The following is a 16165-nucleotide window of genomic DNA, read 5'->3' on the forward strand; positions in this document are numbered from 1 at the left end:
GAGGTCAAAGATCAGCTATGATTGTATTGAAATGTCCCTTACATTCTAAAATAACAGCCCTAACTATCTCTAGTGATAGTAATTTGTATTTACTTCACAAATCCAGAGGTTTAATGAAATTCAGGGAAATTTTGGAATTAAAGTGATTTTATGTAGATAAGGAACAGCAAAGGTTGCAGAAACAGTCCCTGGAGCATTTCACGGACCATAATTGTCAACTTAATATCTTTCAGCCCATTTCATTCCATCTTCAGTTAAAATATGTTTGTCTGCATTGGTTACTCCAGATCACAAGTAATTAATTGCTTGTAAAGCATTTTGAAATATCCTGAGGAAATGCAATTTAAATGCATATTTTATTTTGTAGTCATATGCACAATTGTCTTTTTTAAACTTATATCAAAGATTCCCAGAATTCAGCTTTTTACATCAGAATTTTCCAACATTCCTTTTGGTTTTGGAGTTTGAAGTTTGCCACTTGTAACATTAGTTTAGAGGTAGCCCTCAACTTGGTTCCCAATGATTAATTTGATTATTTTTCCAGTTGCTAGTGTAAAACTAATAGGTTTATTTTATCATCTTTCTTGAAAATAGGTCTCATAGCACATTTTCAACATAATGGGTCCAGAATTTAATGTTCCGTAATCATTCGCTCTCATAATGTCTGCCTGGACTTTCTGATTTTGTCCCTAGTATCAGCTCCTGTTCCTGTAGATTTCTTGACACCAAGTCCTCTAAACCTGCCGAGGATCACTATGGAAGTAGTAATCAGGATAATTCTGCTTAGTTGTAGAATCACTTTGGATAGATGATATATAATCATAGAGTCATAGAGTCATACAGCTGCACAGCATGGAAACAGATCCTTTGGTCCAAATAGTCCATGCCAATCAGATATCCTAAAATAATCGAGTCCTATTTACCAGCATTTGGCCCATATCCCTCTAAACCCTTCCTACTCATATACCCATCTAGATGTCTTCTAAATGTTGCAATTGTACCCACCTCCACCACTTCCTCTGGCAGCCCATTCCATACATGCACCACCCTCCATGTAAAAAAGTTGCCCCTTTTAAATCTTTCTCCTCTCACCTTTATCCTATGCCCTCTCAGAAAAGACCTTGGCTATGGTGACCCCTCAGCCTCCGATGCTCCAGGGAAAGTAACTCTAGCCTATTCAGACTTTCTCTACATTTCAAACCTTCCAAATCTGGCAACATCCTTGTAAATCTTTTCAGAGCCCTTTCAAGTTTCACAACTTCCTTCCGATAGCAGGGAGGCCAGAGCTGCACGCAATACTCCAAAAGTGGGCTAACTAATGTCCTGTACAACCGCAACATGACCTCCCAACTCCTATACTCAATGCACTGACCAATAAAAGCAAGCATACCAAATGCCTTCTTCATTATTCTGTGACTCTACTTCTAAGGAACTATGAACCTGCACTCCAAGGTCTCTTCGTTCAGCAACACTTCCCAAAGACTTAATCATTAAGTGTATAAGTCCTACCCTGAGTTGCCTTTCCAAAATGCAATGCCTCACATTTATCTAAATTAAACTCCATCCTCCACTCCTTGGCCCACTGGCCCATCTGATCAACGTCCCATTGTACTGTGAAGTAACCTTCTTCACTGTCCAATACACCGCTAATTTTGATGTCATCTGCAAACGTACTAACCATACCTCCTATGTTCACATCCAAATCATTTACATGAATGAAAAAAAGCAGTGGACCCAGCACCAATTCTTGTGGCACACCGCTGGTCATGGGCCTTCAGTCTGCAAAGCAACCCTCCACCACCACCCTCTGTCTCCTACCTCCAAGCCAGCTCTGCATTCAAATGGCTAGTTCTCTCCGTATTCCATGTGATCTAACCTTGCTAACCAGTCTATCATGCGGAACCTTGTCAAACATTTCACTGAAGTCCTTACAGATCATGTCCACTGCTCTGCCTTCAGCAATCCTCTTTGTTACTTTTTCAAAAAAACTCAATCAAGTTCGTGAGAAGCAAAATAGGATTCTAGTGAGGGCAAGTCTTGTCATACTAATAGGGCGATAGACAAAAAAATGGTGCGGTCTACTGTGTCAAAGGCAATAGGAAAATTGAACCCCCATTATTTGTCTGTACATATGTCTCAAAAATGGTAGTAAGATCAGGTCTGCCATCTAGTATGTGAAAATTGATTGCCTTTTATTGAACATAACCACATACAAGGAATGGCGAGAATGCACATTTTCTGTAACTGTACGGATAGGTTGCAGTTCAATGTGATCGGACAGAACGGTGATAAAACTCACTTTGACAAGATGCCGCACAGGAGACTCCCAAATAAGATAAGAGCCCAGGGTGTTAGGATCAAGGTACTGGCATGACAGAAGTCAGAGAGTCGGGATAAAGGGGTCATTTTCATAATGGCAACTGGCAACCACTAAAGTTCTGCATGAATCAGTTTTGGGACCATTACTATCCACATTATGCATTAATGATCTGGACAAAGGAATAGACAGTGTTATTGCTAAGTTTGCAGATGACAAAAATTGGTACAGAGACAGGTAGTGTTGAGGAAGCAGGAAGCTGCAGAGGATTTCGACAGGCTAGGAGAGTGGACAAAGAAGGGGCAGGTACAATATAATGTGGAGAGTATGAGGTTATGGTTTTTAGTCTGAAGAATAGAAGCGAAGACTATTTTCTAACTGGGGAAAGACTTCAGAAATCTGATGCCCATAGGTGCGTAGGAGTCCCAGTTCAGGTTGAGGTAAGTTCAGAAAGACTAGAAGAGAAACCTCCATGAAACTTGCTGAAATTGACACTTTGTTAGTTTCTGGTAAAGTTTGGCCCTACGAGTTCTTATCTTCAGTAGTAACCTTTTGTGTGGCATCTTATTGAATACTTTTCAGAAATCCACATCATTCTACAAACCCATATTCCCCTTTACCATTGAGATGAGGACAAATTGCTTCACCCAGATATTGATGAACCTGTGGAATTGTCTGCCACAGTAAGCAGGCCAAAACATTGAACATTTCAAGAAGAAGGAGTTAGATATAGTTTCTAAGATTAAAGGGATCAAAAGATATGGGAAGAAAGCGGGAATGGGGTACTAAGTTCGATGATCAGCAGTGATCATACTGAATGGCACAGCAGGCCTGCAGAGCCAAATGGCTTACTCCTGCTCATATTTTCAATGTTTCCACATTTCCAAGAGGCAAGAACTAAGTAAATTGCCTTTCTTCTCATCAAAATTAAGTGCGGAAGACAGGGTGAATTATGCCTAAGTAAACATTGGCGATAGTCCAAGTAGAACAGGCAAAATGGCGCATGATTCATCTCATCCTTTAAGCCAATACTGCAATCTGCACATTGCAATATAAATCTGGAATGGCTGGCCTATCAGTGTCTGCACACATACTGTCCATGAGCTGATTGCTCCCTATCACTAAAAAGACTTTTCAACTCATTATAGATGTAAATAAAGGAGTATTGCAGTTGATAAATAGGTCATCAATAGATTAGTGTCCAATTCCTCTGTCTTCATGAGCTCATTTTAGACTTGCATCTTCTGTCTTACTGCTGTCAGTTATTTGACTAGTCATCTCATCATGGTTTACTTGAATCTTATAATAAAACATCTCCCTGCTTAACCCCCACTCCCAACCCCCAAGGTTATCTTTACACAGTCTATATTATTCATAGTTTATTTTGACTGATATTGCTCAATGTTGGGAATTATTGTGCACACTGTGGTTGTTGACAACCCTTGATAATCATTTACTGCAAGCAGCAGTTTTGTTTTGTTACCAAGACAAGTTTTGACTTTAGCCAATCAGTTTGAACTAGGCACATGGATACCAAAACCCAATTAAATTTAAATCTGATGATTTCGACAAATTAGGACAAATCCTAGTGCAAGAAACGGATCAGGGTATAAAAGAAGAGGGCAGTTGGACAAAGACAGAAGAGCACACTGCCATCTGCCAGAGTTAACAGCTCTCAGCTCTCAAGAGAGAATCACTGGCTCTCACAGGCTTCTCTAACTACAGCACAACTAGTTAATATTCCTGAAATGAAGAATCAATGGTGGAGATATTCCTGACAGAACATTCAATGGAGAAGGCAAAGAGCATTCTGGAAGACATGTAATCTAGCTGTAATTTTGAGATACTAAATTCTTCTTTTTAAAATTTTATTGTATATAAGTAGGACTTGTATTTATTGGAACAGCCTAATATTAGGATTTTGTTTTATTTAGGAATAGATAGCAATTTGAAGAGATTTATTCGATTTGTTAACAGTGAACAAATTAATTATACTATTAAGAGTTCGATAAATAAATTGTTACTTGTTGATTGTAAAGTGAGTGTCGGGGTTTATTTTATTTAACCACTACAAGTTGCTGAAAGGCAGGTTATCCCACTTTTCACATTCCTTTTACAGATTATAGGGTGAGGTGCTCCTCCAAGTGTTTTGGTTTTAGGTCTCCGAGGGGGTTAACCTTCGCTTTATAACACCTATTAGGCATTCTGGCAAATCCGTTTCTCTGATGACAATGCCTCTGACTTCCTGTCCCTTAACCAGACTTTCTGCCCTGGCTTGTTATTCAGCCGTTGACACTTTATACACACTGTCTGACATTTTAAATCATGTGCAGAGACTTATTTTTCAACACTCCACTCACACCACTTGTATGATCTTTTGATCTCTCTCCGTTTAAATTCCGTGTTTCTCTCTCACTTCACCTGATGAAGGGCCTACGCTCCAAAAACTTCTTGTTTCAAATAAACCTGTTGGACTAAAACCTGGTGTCGTGTGACTTCTGACTTTGTCCACCCCAATCCAACACCAGTACCTCCACATCATGGTTTTAAAGCTGACAGAGGTTTTACCCTGTATGTAGAACTCTACTTTTTCTTTCTCTACATGCTTTACCTCCTCTTATGCTCAATCCACTGTTGCTGTCATAAATGAATGCACCATTACATGTACCTTGCCTAGAATATGGACTATTCCATAGTTGTATCTTATCAGCCTAAGTTCGAATCTTGCATGGGTAGAAGCATTTTTGAGATTTCACTCGATTACAATAATATTACCAAAGTCTTAAGGTTTGTCTCACCTGGAATCTCAGTCAAATGATGAAATCTAAATCTTCCACATCCTCATGTATTAATAAGAACATGATCAGATTTTTGGACCTATAACATTCAAAAAATGTGCTGACTTGATGGTGCTGCTCCTTCACATACAAGTCTGAAGCCCCTCTATTCCTTAAACTGGTACTTGCAGAGCGCCCATTGTGGTCTCATTGTGCATTTTCCACAAATTATTGAGATAATAGGAAGGTCTCCACCACAGCTCCGTAGTTGACTGACCAGGGTGAGTACTTGGATTTTTCCTTCTTATCATCGATCTCCTCCCATCCTGTATTTCCATTCTCCAGAGTAATCAGGTTTGTCTTGAAGCTTTGAAGACTTCAGAGGTTCTTTTCATCATCCTCTAGTTTATTCCTGTTCTGCAGCCTTGTAATACAAGTCTTCTGAATCTTTTCTTGGCCTTCAGAGTCTTCTCTTTGTCCAGCATTTTTTTCTTCAAGTCTTCTGAGTCTGGGCTGCCTGCAGAATCTTCCCATTGTTTATTCTGCTGCATTTTGAAGTCCTCTGCAGTCTTCTCGTTGGGAGCTGTGCTCTTTGGATTTTTTTTTTAAGACTTCTGGTCCTGACTCTGGAGGTTACTTTTCCCTGGCTGTTACCATGTTTTATCTTGTTCTTTAAGCTGATGCTATCTTCTGTACATTGAGATACCAACTTGGAGTATCTCCAAGTTGGAGTATATCTTGGAGGAGTATATTCGCTGTGCCTGAGGCTGCTTGCTCTTTTTCATTAACTAAGGTTCTTCAACTCTTTATGTTATGTATAGCTCCTTTATTTACATCTGTACACAGTACTCTACTAAAACAGTCCTCTAGTGTAGCGTTAAGAAATGGATGCTCCCTGTAGACTGGTGCCTTCTTTCTTACTAATGTCAGAATCATGAGGTTTGTTACATCATGATTTTCTTTATGAATCTCATTCTACCACAGTGTACATCTCAGTGCTCTATTATAACAGAGTTTAGAAATATCTGGAGAGGCATGCTTCTGAAGCAGGTTAAAGATTCAGCAGAACTCAATCTTCACATCATTGTCAGATGTGAACGTGCAGTTAAATGCAATTTCACCCACACAGCCCAGAGGAACATATTTCAGTTTTAAAACAGGCGATCCATTACCTGCCAGACCATGTTGTGGAATGTAGACTTTCCATTTCAAAATCTGAACCTGCGTAGCTAACACGTCTTCCATCCTCAGATGCTGTATCGATTCCCTGACCGTTCTGTACCTTCTGATTAGACTTGCCTTGTTTTCTGTCAGGATTGATAGATAAGAACATAATTACATTTTGCATAATTCACAATGGTGAGGGGCTCAAGAAGAAGTGGACAAATTGACAAGATTGCTGTCTATCATTTTGGTGGGTTTTAATGTTATTTCATCCACATTTTGCGCTTGGACTCACTATGTAATAGGAACCAAGACTTTGTTTTAAACTTTTTATTCAAGATCCAACCCAAAAGTCTAATGAAATTTCCTTGTGAAATAAGTCTTTTACAACATTCTACAAAGGGAGAAGGGTCTGAAGTCTAGACCCGAAACATCACCTTTCCTGCTCCTCTGATGCTGCTTGGCCTGCTGTGTTCATCCAGCTCTACACATTGTTATCTCTATTCCACAAAGGGATCTGTTTCCACATTTGGTAGCTCATTTAATAAATTACAAAAACACCCTGGTGTCAATATAACATTTTTTCACAATCACCAGAAGTCTTTAGGAAATGTAGCAGTCAATTTACGTGCAAGGAACACCCACAACACCAATGTGATAACAATCTGATAATTTGTTTGCATGATGTTGATTGAGAGTCAAATTTTGTCCTGGCCACCTGGAATAAAAACTTGTTCTTCCATAAAACATTGCCAAAGGATATTTTGCATCCACCTCACAGTGCACACAGGACCTTGGTTTCGTATCTTATCCAAAAGGTGACACCTCTGACACTGCAGCTGTTCCTCAATACTTCACAGGAGTGCCAACCTTGATTTTTGAGCTCAGAATTTGGAACAGCATCTGAATCTGAATCTGTGACACATATGCACAAGTGCTACATTGTATAGGAGATGAATGAGACACAAGTCACAACCAAAGATTGAACTGATCCATAAATGGGGACACACAAAATTGATCCAAATAAGTTAAATTGTGAACTGTGGAAACTTTGTTGTGTTCATCAAGCAATTAACCGAGGACAGCTATTAAAATGAGCTTAATGTGTGACCAGAGTGCCACTTAACACATTATATCAAGTTCGTTTATCTTCAAAAATTATGAGTAAGCATTTTTCATTTCCATTCTCGAAGTGAGCAGAAAGCCCACTTAAACTGATCACCATGACTAATTTGCTATTTCCTAGCACTTATGTGATCACTTACAGCCATTATCCTGGACATGTTTGGATTTCATTTAGTCCATTTGCTGCCTATGTTCATTATGCTCTGAATTAAGTATTAATTATACATTTAAAAGCAAAATATTGTGGATGCTGGAAATCTGAAACAAATGCAAGACATGCTGGAGAACCTCAGCAGGTCTGGCAGCATGTGTGGAGACAGAAACAGTTAATTTTTCATGTCCAGAATGACTGAAGAAGTATCATATCAGACTCAAAACCTATTCAGTGTTTTCTTCCCCACATAAGAATAAGATAAGAGTGAGCGCCTGGGTAGTGCTTTCCATTGTGTGACCTGCACTCATCTCGTAAGTTCTTAATAATCTGAGAAATTTGGCTAAAAGTACCCTGCAGCTGACCATCTCTTGCTGAATGATACATTCTGCCTTTTGAATAAAGTCAAATAATCCAACAGCTTGACTGGGACAATATCTAAATAAGGGATTCAATGCTGAAAGTGAACAGATCCTCAAGGCTCCATTGTTACTTACTTAATCCGTTTGAATACTTCAGGAACCATTTTTTTCTCATTTCTGGTTAATGTGGAGGTCCTTGAGCCTTCATCTGTATTCTTCTGATTTGTTTTTCCCTTTGGTTGGTCAGTCTTGTCTTCTAAATAAGAGAATGTAAAATCAAATTACTGTACATTTTGTGTTGCACTGAAAATAATAAAAAAAAACATCAACAGCTTTAAGAACATTAAAGCATAAGAAATTGGAGCAGGAATAGTCCATTTGGCCTCTCCAGCCTGCTCCTTCATTCAGCACGATTGAGGTTGAAACACCCTGGGACTCAATTCCGCTTTCATGCCAGCTCAGCATAACCATCAACTTCCTGATATTTCAAAAATCTATCCATCTCATCTTCAAACATTTCCAGTGATCTAGTCTGCACTGCACCTCTTTCAGAGGCTGTCCCCATTTAAATGATACCTTTTGACTCTTCGTGCCAAAGTGCATGACTCGCACTTTCCTACAAACTCCATCTGCTAACTTTTCATCCACTCACTCAACCTACCTGTAGCTCTTTGCACATTCCTCATGCTGTCATTGCAACACATCCTCCAAAATATTTCTGTATCTTCAACAAATCTGGATACATTACACTCTGACTCCTTCTCCAAGTCATTAATAAAGATAGTCAGTAATTGAAGCCCGAGGACCAATCCTTGTGGCACTCCACTCATTATATCTTTCCAACTTGAAAAAGACCCATTAGTCCTGACTCTCTGCTGTGTGTTAGCCAATTCCCAATCCACACTAATATATTAACCCCCAACATTGTGAGCTCCTGCCTTTAGCATTAATCTTTTGCGTGGAACCTTATCAAATGCCTTTTGATAATCCAAATACACTGCATCTACCATTTCAACTGTATTAACTCTTCCTGTTATATCCTCAAAGAACACGAGCAAATTTGTCAAATAAATTCCTTTTCACCAAATCACATGGACTGTTTGATTTGCAGTAAGCTTTTCTAAATGATCAGTTTTTTTTTCCCATTAATAATGGATTCTAGCATTTTCTTAAATGACAGATGTTAGACTAACTGGCCTATAACTTCCTGCTTTCTGTCTCCCTCCTTTCTTAAATGGTCGTGGTGGGAGGAGGGGGTGACTTTCTAAACTGCTGAAACCTTCCCGGAATCCAGTGAGTTCTGAAATTTTGTTGTAAATTTGGATTATCAGAAGGCATTTGGTAAATTGCTGCATAAAAAATTATTGTTCAAAATAGGAGCTCACAGTATTGGGGGGTAATACATTACTATGGATTAGGAATTGGTTAACACAGAGAGTCTGAACTAATAGGTCTTTATCAGAGCTGGGAAATAGATGAAAGGAAAAGTCGATCAATGAATAGTGACAGACATTTAAGCAGATATTTCATAATGCTCAACAAAAATTTATTGCAGTCAAAAAGAAGGACTAGATGAGAAAATTGAACTATCCAGTGTTAACAAAGGTGAACAAGGAGTGTATCCAATAAAAAAACTAAGATGTTCAAAGTGATGAAATCATGTTGTAGGCCAGAGGTTTGAGCAATTTTTAGGAACCCGCAGTGGATGACTAAAAAGGTCAAACAAACGGGAGAAATTAAATTGACAATAAATATAAAAACAAACAGCAAGAGCCTCTTTAAAAAAAAATAGGTTAAATATGTGTGGGACCCTTGGAGGATGCAACTAGGGAATTGATAGCGGGGAACAGGGAAATAACTTAAACAAATATTTTGCATCAGACTTCATGGTGAAGGAGACGATAAATTTCTCAACATAGCAGAGAAGCAAGATGCTAATAGGAAGAAAGATCTTTGTAACAAGTCTCAAATACAAAAGGGACCAAAGGCAGACAAGTTGCCAGGATCTGCATCCAAGGGTTTTAAAGGGAAGTGGATGCAGAGATAGTGGAGGAATTGGTCAAAATACGTCACCTCTTCCTTCATACCTCTGTAATGCCCTTATTTAAGGCTAGGGCACTGGTTTTACACCCGAGTTGCTGTCCCTCAAACTGAATTTTAAATTCTACCATCTTGAGATTGCTAACCACTACAGGATCCTCAACTGAGACTTTTTTTTAATTAATTGCACTTCATTATATTAGTAGGTCTAAAATAGCCTTATCCTGGGTATGTTCTGCAACATACTGCCCAAAGAAGAAATCCCTGATACACTTTAGAAATTTGTCTTCCGTGTTAGCTTTGTCCACCTGATTTTCAGAGCCAATATGCAGATTGAAATCACCCATGCTAATTGTGGTGCCCTTCGTGCACACCTCCATTATTTCTTGATTTGTACTTTGTTCTACAGTAAGGAAACTCTTACAGATGACTCCCACTGGTGACTACATACTCTTGTAATCTCTTAATTATAACCAAACAAATTCCACATAATAATCTATTGCACCTATATCACTATTTACCACTGCACTGATACCTTCCTTTATGAGCAAAGCTACCTCACCAACTTCTCCTTTTTGCCTATTCTGCTGGAACATCAAATACCTTTGAATATGGAGTTTCCAATCTTGGTCACTCTGTAACCAAATCTCTGTAACAGCTACCAAATCATGCTCATTTATTTATATTCTTGCTGTGAACTCATTTGCCTTGTTACAAATAGTGTGTGCACTCAGATAAAGAGCCTTAAACATTGATTTTTTACCATTAGTACTCTCTCAGGCTCTAATTCCTGTTGCACTCTTCTGTGTATATTTTCTACCCCTCCCTATCAAACACTGATTATCATTTACCTCTTCACTACCCTGTACCTCTATTCTCTTTTTGCCTTTTCTAAACTTCCTTTCAATTGAACCCTCCACCCCTTATTAATAAGTTTAAAACCCTATCTATAACTCACGTTACACAATTCATCAGAACACTGGTCCCAGCATGGTTCGAATGAAACCTATACCAACCCAACTGCTCATAGTCCCTCTTTTCTGAGTACAGGGGCCTGCACTCTATGAATCAGAACCCGTTTCTTCCACACCAATGTTTTTTCCATGTATTTACCTCTCTAGTCTTATTTCCCCTACACCAATTTGCACATGGCTCAGGTGATAATTTGGAGACGATTACCTTTGTGGGCCTGCTTTTCAATGTAGCTCCAGGCTGCTTATAATCCTTCAGCAGAATCTCACTCTTTGTCCTACCAATGTTACTGATACCTACATGGACCACTGAATTCTTCCCCACCCCCATTCCGAGTTCCTCTCAGAAGAAATGTCCTGGCCTGCTCCTTCAGTGATGGTGCCGTTGGTGATGGACAGTAAAGTCCCTCAACCAGAGCCTTCTGTGGCCTTGCTAGCTTTAGTGTATTCTCCAGGTGGTTGTGGCTAAGATGTGTAGAGTTCCTGAATAGTTGCTGGTCCTCCAATTGCCAGATGCTCTTAGAGATGGAATTTTCACCCTTAAAGATACAACAGCCTCAATGGCAAATAATTGTCAGCCTGTTGCTCATTTGGTGTTTCTGAAAATGGCCACATGGAGGTGGGCCTGGTTTACCCACTAGTTATCAATTCCACTGCTATAGCCATTAAATTCAGCCCAATGTGTACATCTACTTAACCAAATCAGATGAAAGCTTCACTAATGGATGGTGTAATGTCTGAACCAGAAAATATCCGCTGGAATATTGAGTTCAGTGTCAAATCATGCACAGTAAATGAAATAAAGAAAAGGAAAGATTGCATTAAGAGAAACTAAGATTTAAATATTAGATTTTCTACAATATTTAAAATCTGAAAGAATGGAACTCTATACAATTAAAAGTTAATTTTCAGAAATGTTGAAAAGTTGTTTGATATTAATTAGTGCTCACTATGGAAAATTGTAAAAAGGCATGAATACTGGAACTGATAATACCTTAACTTTTCTGCTGACTTTAATCTGTATGTATGAATTACAGAAAAAACCATGTCCAGTGTATCCTACCTATAGGTTTCCTGATGATGGACTGTTTGATGATATCATATCCCATTCCCGATGCAGGTTCAAATCGTTTTGATCTCGCTTCAAAAAACCACTCTCCAGTGACAATCCTAAGCTCTCTGTTTAAAGAAAGAGAAATGTAATAGCAGCTCTACATAAAAGAAATAACCAAAACATCAGCCTTCCTGCTCCTCTGATGCTGCTTGGCCTGCTGTGTTCATCCAGCTCTACACCTTGTTAACCCATAAAATTTGCTGATTTTCCATTTTAAAAACTCTTGGTGGCTTTTTATATTGATCATTGATAACAACTGATTAACTAAATCTGGCAAATAATTAAATGTTATTTACTAATTCATGTTTTACTTGATACATTTTTTAAACATTGTTGCTTACAACAATAATGGCAATATTAAAACAAAGATTTAATTCAGAAAGATATTTTAATACTGTATGTGTTATATTTATAATTTTTTTGTTTTTGGCAGTTTATTTTTCATCTTTAACAAACTCACCCTACAAACAGCACATTAATACATGCAATAGTACATAATATTCTTGTATAAAAAAATCATTAAAGGTTAGATGGCTAATAAACGTTTCTTTCAGCAGTAATTTATAGGATTTCTGTTTAAAAATTTGGAACCCAGTGCTCCCTTATACTTAGATTAAGGGGTTATTAAGATGCAGTAATTGAGTTTAAATCTTACCCAGTGAGCTGTAACGCATTAGTCATTAAAAGGCATTAGTTATTGTTAGTGAGAGGGAAGAACTCAGGGAGATTAGTATTAGTAAAGAAATGATGCTGGGAAAATTGTTGGGATTGAAGGCTGATAAATCCCCAGGGCCTGATAATCTACATTCCACAGTACTTAAGGAAGTAGTTCTAGAAATAGTGGATGCATTGGTGGCTATCTTCCAGGATTCTATATACTCTGGCACAGTCCCTGCAGATTGACGGGTGGCTAATGTCACTCCAATATTCAAAAAGGGAGATAAAGAGAAAACAGGGAATTACAGACTGGTGAGCCTAACATTGGTCAAGGATTTTACAGCAGAGTATTTGGAAAGCAGCAGCAGGATCAAACAGAGTCAACATGGATTTACGAAGGGGAAATCATGCTTGACAAATCTGTTGAATTCTGTGAAGATGTAACTAGCAGAGTTGACAAGGGGAAGCCAGTCAATGTAGTATATTTGGACTTTCAGAAAGCATTTGCCAAAGTCCTGCATAAGAAATTACGTGCAAAATTAAAGCACATGGGTTGGGGGAAGTGTATTGAGATAGATAGGAAACTGGTTGGCAGAGAGGAAACAAAGAGTAGGAATTAATGGGTCCTTTTCAAATCTGCAGGCAGTAACTAGTGGGGTACCACAGGGATCAGTGCTGGGACCCCAGCTATTCACTAATATATATTAATCACTTGGATGAGGGAACAAAATGTAACATCTCCAAGTTTGCAGATGATACCAAGTCGGGTGGGAGGGTGAAGTGTGACAAAGATGCAGAGATCCTTCAGCATGATCGGGACAGGTTGGGTGAGTGGGCAAATCAATGGCAGACACAGTATAATTCAGACAAATGTGAAGTTATTCACTTCAGAAGCAAAAACAAGGCGGCAGATTACTACCCGAATGGCTGTAAATTGGGAGAGGGAAGTGTGCAGCGGGACCTTGTGCACCAGCTGCTGAAGGTAAGCGTGCAGGTGCAGCAGGCGGTAAAGAAGGCAAATGGTATGTTGGCCTTCATTGCGAGAGGTTTTGAGCACACGAGCAGGGATGTGTTGTTGCAGTTATACAGGGCCTGGGTGAGACCACACCTAAAATATTGTGTGCAGTTTTGGTCTCCTTTTCTGAGGAAGGATGCTGTTGCTCTCAAGGGTTTACCAGGCTGATTCCAGGGATGGCGGATCTGACATATGAGGAGAGATTGACTAAGTTGGGATTGCTTTCGCTGGAGTTCAGACGAATAAGGGGGAGATCTCAGAGACTTATAAAATTCTAAAGGACTGGACAGGGTAGATGCAGCGAGGATGTTCCAGATGGTGGGTGTGTCCAGAACCAGGGGTCACAGTGTGAGGATTTGGGATAGATGATTTAGGATGGAAATGAGGAGACATTTCTTCACACAGAGTGGTGAGCCTGTGGAATTCATTACCACAGAAAGTACTTGATGCCAAAACATGGAATGTATTCAAGAGGCAACTAGATATAGCACTTGGGGTGAATGGGATAAAAGGTTATGGGGAGAAAACAGGGTTAGGTTATGGAGTTGGACGATCAGCCATGACTGTGAAGAATGGCGGAGCAGGCTCGAAGGGCCAAATGGCCTCCTCCTGCTCCTATCTTCTGTGTTTTTATGTGAATCATGTTCCCAAGCAACTATTTCTACTCATTATTTTTATGTAGATGTACACTAAGGATCAGGTACCCTGACACTCCATTTTATGCTTCATTTATCTACACTAAATTCATTTAGTAAGTTCAGTTTATTTGACATTAATTTTCCAAAAATCTTTTTGAATAATCTATGTATTGTGTATGTTTGCAGAATTATTACATACAAGACTACAAAGTAAAACTGAACTCATTTTTTAATGATTGCCACTTTCTCTTGAAGGGTTAAGTTAAGCCTAAAACTACACCTTTCAGATCTTTGCCAACAAAACAATCGTATGAAATAAACAATATTGCCTGGTTCTGGACACACCCACCATCTGGAACATCCTCGCTGCATCTACCCTGTCCAGTCCTTTAGAATTTTATAAGTCTCTGAGATCTCCCCCTTATTCGTCTGAACTCCAGCGAAAGCAATCCCAACTTAGTCAATCTCTCCTCATATGTCAGCAAGAGCCCAAAGAATTATTAATTCAGCTCTAGATGCTATAACATCTCATCAGAGCTGCTACCTCTGATAATAAACTGCATGTTTAATATCACTTTAGTCTATGTGCTCCTAGAGAATTCGTAAAACATAGCCTCCTGACCTAGTGGTGAGGGTACAATAATGGAGCCATACTGATACTATCTCCTTCTTCTTTCCTCTGCCTTCTCTTCTCCATTATCTCAATCTCTTTTCTTTGATTTCTTCTCGTTTATTTCTCTTATGCACTGCTTCCCTGGTTATTCCCTTATTTTCTTTCTTCCTCTTAACTTTTGTCCATTACCTACATCAAAATTTATTCTTCCTATTTTCCTAAAATTTATTCAGAATGCCTTTTCAAAAACCCAAATACACACACCTTAGAAATAAATTGTTTTTGCAATATGTTGTTTTTTCATCTTATCAATAACCCTCTTGATAGTGGCTAAGAACTTCAGTGCAAGGGTTTCACATTGTTACCTCAATACAAATTCTGTGAAACTTAAAGACAGGACAGTCTACTATTTCACAAGAGTTATTTTTTTAAAACTCTTCACAATATTTATGATTTTCCTAAATGGATTTGATTGGGATAATGTTTTGCCTCTAGAAGATTGAAACATCACAGCCCCTTTCTACCAGCGAGCCTCTGCTGTTGCATCTCGTACTATGCCATATGGCATAATTGAACTCAATACAGCAATAGCCAGGAGATACAGAGAGATAGCCCAAAAAGAAATCCCAAAATCAGGACAAGTGAGAAGTGGTGGATCTGGAGAAAACTAATCAAAATATTCAAATTATTTTCCAAGTTTTTAAACGTTTAACTATAAAAAACAGCAATGTTCTGCATAATGAAGAACTAACATTAAACCTGGTCTAAGATAACTAGTTAACAATACTAGCCCTAGAGAAGATCTCACAAAGAATTCATGTCACACCAAGCACATAGGAGAAGCTCAGAGGATGAGCAAGTTAAGTATTTTTTTTAAAAACAAAAGCTATCTACCTCACTTTTTTTTGATAATCTGATTCAAAAAGAAAATAAATGAGATTAGAATTACATGGACCAAACTATACGTTGGGAATGGAGGATGTGAGATTTTGTGTACATTGAGATCGTCCTGGATTCCCTCAGATGCAGGAGCTCACTCTGATTAGAGTCACTCAACTCTGTCATGAGCTGGAATGAGAGACAGATACACCCTAAAATAAGGTTAGGTTTATTCAGAGGAAATCATAGGTCCATGACTCTACAGACAAAAGGTGTCATCATCACAGAGTCAGCAATATGGAACTTAGGACAGGGTGAAGAGGTGATCCTGTAGATGCAGGA

General features: G+C 38.7%; 1 protein-coding gene across 3 annotated transcripts in view; it reads right to left on the reverse strand.

The window, feature by feature from the left end:
- The window catches only part of sytl5 (synaptotagmin-like 5), a 189623-nt gene that overhangs the window by 46680 nt on the left and 126778 nt on the right, over positions 1-16165 (reverse strand). For all 3 annotated transcript variants that reach the window (XM_048603213.1, XM_048603211.1, XM_048603212.1), the window contains exons 4-6: positions 11971-12086; positions 8032-8152; positions 6267-6401 (exon numbers count right to left, since the gene is read on the reverse strand). In XM_048603213.1, coding sequence (XP_048459170.1) covers positions 6267-6401; positions 8032-8152; positions 11971-12086 — 372 coding nt within the window. The remainder of the gene's footprint in view (positions 1-6266; positions 6402-8031; positions 8153-11970; positions 12087-16165) is intronic.

The sequence above is a fragment of the Rhincodon typus genome, chromosome 11, assembly GCF_021869965.1.
Source record: "Rhincodon typus isolate 14 chromosome 11, sRhiTyp1.1, whole genome shotgun sequence".
NCBI lineage: Eukaryota > Metazoa > Chordata > Chondrichthyes > Orectolobiformes > Rhincodontidae > Rhincodon > Rhincodon typus.